Source organism: Merops nubicus, unplaced genomic scaffold (assembly GCF_000691845.1).
Source record: "Merops nubicus isolate BGI_N331 unplaced genomic scaffold, ASM69184v1 scaffold27612, whole genome shotgun sequence".
Classification (NCBI taxonomy): Eukaryota; Metazoa; Chordata; class Aves; order Coraciiformes; family Meropidae; genus Merops; species Merops nubicus.
In genome coordinates, this window is record NW_008596024.1 from 24,455 (window position 1) to 28,336 (window position 3,882).

Genomic DNA, 3,882 nt, shown 5'->3' on the forward strand with positions numbered 1-3,882 from the left:
TCAGGCAATCTTGGCCAGCCACTTCTCAAGGCCTTCAAAGTCAGCATCTCCCTCCTCTCCCTTGCTGCCCCGAGCGCTGCACTCCACGAACTCCACCTTCATGGGCAGCTGGGAGAAGTCAAAGTCCTTGCCCTTCTTCCCCAGCTGGGCAGGGCCCCCCGTGCCAGAGCCATCCAGGCTGCTGGGGGCTGCGGAGCGGGTCACTCGCAAGGTGTTCCTGGGAGAGGGAAGGGAAAGGGTCAGGGGCTGCCAGCCAGGGGGACATCCCCTCCACCACGGCTGCTGAGATGGGCAGCAGGCCAAGGAAAGAAGGTCCCACAGCTCCTCCTGCCAGGCACAGGCACTTTGGCTGACTTCTCCTGAATCCCTGCTGGAAGACACCACTGCAGAGAGGCTCCAGAGAGCAAGACAGAGAGGAGGTCACTCAAGGCAGGTTTTGGAGTAAACAGTGATGATGTCCTCATCTGAATGTCCCCAATATCCTCCAGTCAGACACCAGTCAGCAGGAGTTACCCAAGATTTAGCCCACAGTGTTCAGTGCTGCACTAGTGGAACAAGTTAACTGGGAAGAGAGAGGCACCCATGATACCAGGGATCATGGAGGGGCTCACCCCACTGCCATGGGAGTGGGCCAAGGGCTTTTTTGGATTGCCCTTGGCACACTCCCATGTGTGTGATTGCCTTTTGAGGCCTCAAAAAGCAAGGCTAGGCAAGCCAAGGAGCTGCACCAGGCAGCTTGTGAGCCTTTGACTGCCTAGTAGAGCCTCATGGATGGAGAGCTCCACCTCACCTGGCAGTGACCTGCTCTCCATCAGCCCCAGCCACTCCTCATTCACAGGATGGATGTAAATTCATGGGACACAGGGACAGAATACTGCCCAGAGGTGCAAGTTCAGGAACAAGCAGCCATTTCCTTGGGTTCTCCACACAAGGACAGCAGCACAGGGAGGAGGATGGCAGCAACGGGCAAGCAGGAATAACACTGCCCAAAAAAACTCATAGAACCCACCTATAAACTCAGCTTCTACACACAGATAACTGACAAATGCCCCACATCAGAACTGAGGGATCCTTATTTTCTTGGAGAGCAAGAATATGTGGCAACTAACTCCTCCCTTAAAAGGAGGAAGGTCAGGCATGCAGCCTGGGAAGAGGCCCCAGCACACAGAACCCTGCTGCCTTCTACTGGCCAAAGAGGTTATAGAATCACAGAGTCACTGAGGTTAAAAGAGACCATCACAGGGATTAAATAGAGCTCAAAAAATCCTGTTCTGCTTGTCCCTCCCCAGATGGATTTGTCACCTGGCAGCTGACAACACCACACAGTCTAGAAGCCACTTTCTCCTCCTGATTCCTCTTACAACTATGGCAACAGACCACACATCCTTTGTCCTCCCAGGTTAATGTCCTTCCTAGTGAGGGATGCAGAGGCAACACAGTCTCCTCTCACCCCAGTTACACCTACACAGACAAAACAGACTGATCTTTTCCCACTATGAACTTTTCAGTGGTTCAAGGGAGCTCACTGAGGTAAGAGAGGAGATGAGAGAAGCTCAGAAGGTTCATGATCCAAGCTCATACTCACAGCTCTTTCTCCAGCTGCTGCTGAATAAGTTTTGCTGATTTTGCCATTGTGACATCTGGAGAGAGAAAAGAAAAGGCTCTTGGGTTTTCTGTCAGCATTCAGAACCTGGCTCCTCCTCCCCAAGGTGCAGTGAGGCCTGTCCAGACTGTGCAGTGTAAGAGCTGGCAGGGCAGGGGCTGTGTCTGCACTAGGATAAGGGCCCCCAGAGCTCTGGGTTTGCAGGGAGCCACCCAAAAGTTTGATATAATGTAGGGGATTAATTTCTTCTTGTTAAGCATTAAGTTGCTTGAAGCAGAGGATGGGGTTTGATGTCCCACCCACAAGGCCCAGCACTCTCCACTGCCCTGGGATCAGAGCTCAAGGCAGAGCTGTTTAACCAGTGGCACGTGGAGACACGAAGGTGTCAGACAGCTCTTGAACCAGTGCACAAAATAACTAAAAAAACCCAAATCTGACATTACCCAGAGGCTTCAGATTGTTATACAGGGCTCCACACCCTCACTGCAAAAGCTGCAGGGATCTGAAAACCTAGTAACTGGATGATCCTGCTAGCACTGCAGAGAAAATCCAAAATCTTGGCAGCTAAACGGTGGTCTGAGGTTGCCCCTGAAGCCACTGAGTGTGCACAGACAGCTGACCCCATCTCCTGCTGCCTGCAGACCCAGGGAGACAGCTCTGCACAAGCAGCCACCTGCCTCACCGAGGGCTGAGAAGCTGCCGCTCTCCCGCGTGGCGCTCCTGACCTGAGAACCTTCCCAACACTCCAGCCCAGAGCTCCCCACCTCAGCCTCCACTCCTGGGCTGCAATTCCAGCTGCTGGGAAGTCGAGCAGCCGTGGCAGGAAGCCCCAACCCTGCAGGGCTGGCTGTGTGTGTCCCCCTCCCCACCCCCCAGCACCTTGCTTGTTGCAGGCGATGAGCAGCGCGGGCGCGTTGCGGAGCACGGTGCCGTCCACCAGGACCTGGTAGAGGAACTCTGCCACGTCCTTCACCTCCCTCTGGAAGGCCACGCTGTCCACCACGAACACGATGGCCCTGGAGCAAAGAGGGGAGAGCGTGGGCAGGGCCTGAAGCTCTGCAGATGCTTTCCCCTGCAGGTTTTCCAGCCTGGGCTCACAGGCTCGTTTCCAGGATCCATCTCGGCTGAGCCGAGAGCAGGTGGTGGCTGGAACACACCCCACGAGCAGAGCCTGGAAATCTTCCCCTCTCTCTGCCCTGTGGATAGGCCACAACCCCCAATCCCTGCCCCCTGCAGCTGCTCGGCCTCCCCATGCCCTCCAAACACAGCTCAGCAGAACAACAGCTCAGCCCTGCTACCCCATGAGCTCTAACTCTCAGGGCAACGCCACCCAGAGGGAATCCAGCCCAGCTCACAGCACCCCCAGCACCATCCTGGGATTCAGCCCTGGCCAAAATACCACCTGCCCTCCCCCCTTACACCAACCTCCACCCAGTTACCTGGCTGCAGCTTTGAATTTCTCCAAGAATTGAAGCCTCAAGGTCTCGTGGCCTGGGAGGTCGATTAAGGTCACGTTAGAGCTCTGGGAACAGAAGCAAGAATCAGCAACACCTACCACGGGGTACTCGTGATCACAGGCTGGGGAAAAACAGGCTGGGAGTGGATCCTGCTTAGCCTGGACCCCAAAGGAAAGGAAGTGTCTGAGCTCCTTCTCACCCACAGTACCCCTGGGACCACCACCACGCACAGAGTGCCCGTCACAGAGCTGCCCCAGTCCCCCTGCTGCCACACCAGCAGGTTTACACTGGCCACCACGCACAGAGTGCCAGTCACAGAGCTGCCCCAGTCCCCCTCCTGCCACACCAGCAGGTTTACACTGGCCCTGGCAGCAGCCTCTCTGCTCAGCAAAACCACCAACTCCCATCCTGGCAGGTCCCTGATACAGAATCCCAACTCCACCGTTTGTGAAGCAAGAGAACTGCTCACACACAGAACCCACCCCCCTGAAAACAAACCTACAGAGTGCCAGTCACAGAGCTGCCCCAGTCCCCCTCCTGCCACACCAGCAGGTTTACACTGGCCCTGGCAGCAGCCTCTCTGCTCAGCAAAACCACCAACTCCCATCCTGGCAGGTCCCTGATACAGAATCCCAACTCCACCGTTTGTGAAGCAAGAGAACTGCTCACACACAGAACCCACCCCCCTGAAAACAAACCTAAACACTCCAAAACGCTGCTGGGAGGAGCACAAAAAGCAGCCACGCTGGAGAGCAGCAGTGCCTCTGGTGCTCCTGGCCGAGGGGAGGCCAAGCAGGGCCACGTCACCTTTCCCGAGAGAAC

At 56.0% G+C, this 3,882-nt stretch overlaps 1 protein-coding gene across 1 annotated transcript; it reads right to left on the reverse strand.

The window, feature by feature from the left end:
• Positions 1 to 3,397, reverse strand: SRPRB (signal recognition particle receptor, B subunit; the record flags this gene model as incomplete). The annotated part of the gene is made up of 5 exons (XM_008936264.1): positions 1 to 217; positions 1,586 to 1,640; positions 2,483 to 2,619; positions 3,043 to 3,125; positions 3,260 to 3,397. Coding segments are annotated over 5 exons (630 nt in total), but the record flags the coding sequence as incomplete, so codon positions are not given.
• Between the last annotated feature and the right edge of the window lie 485 nt (positions 3,398 to 3,882).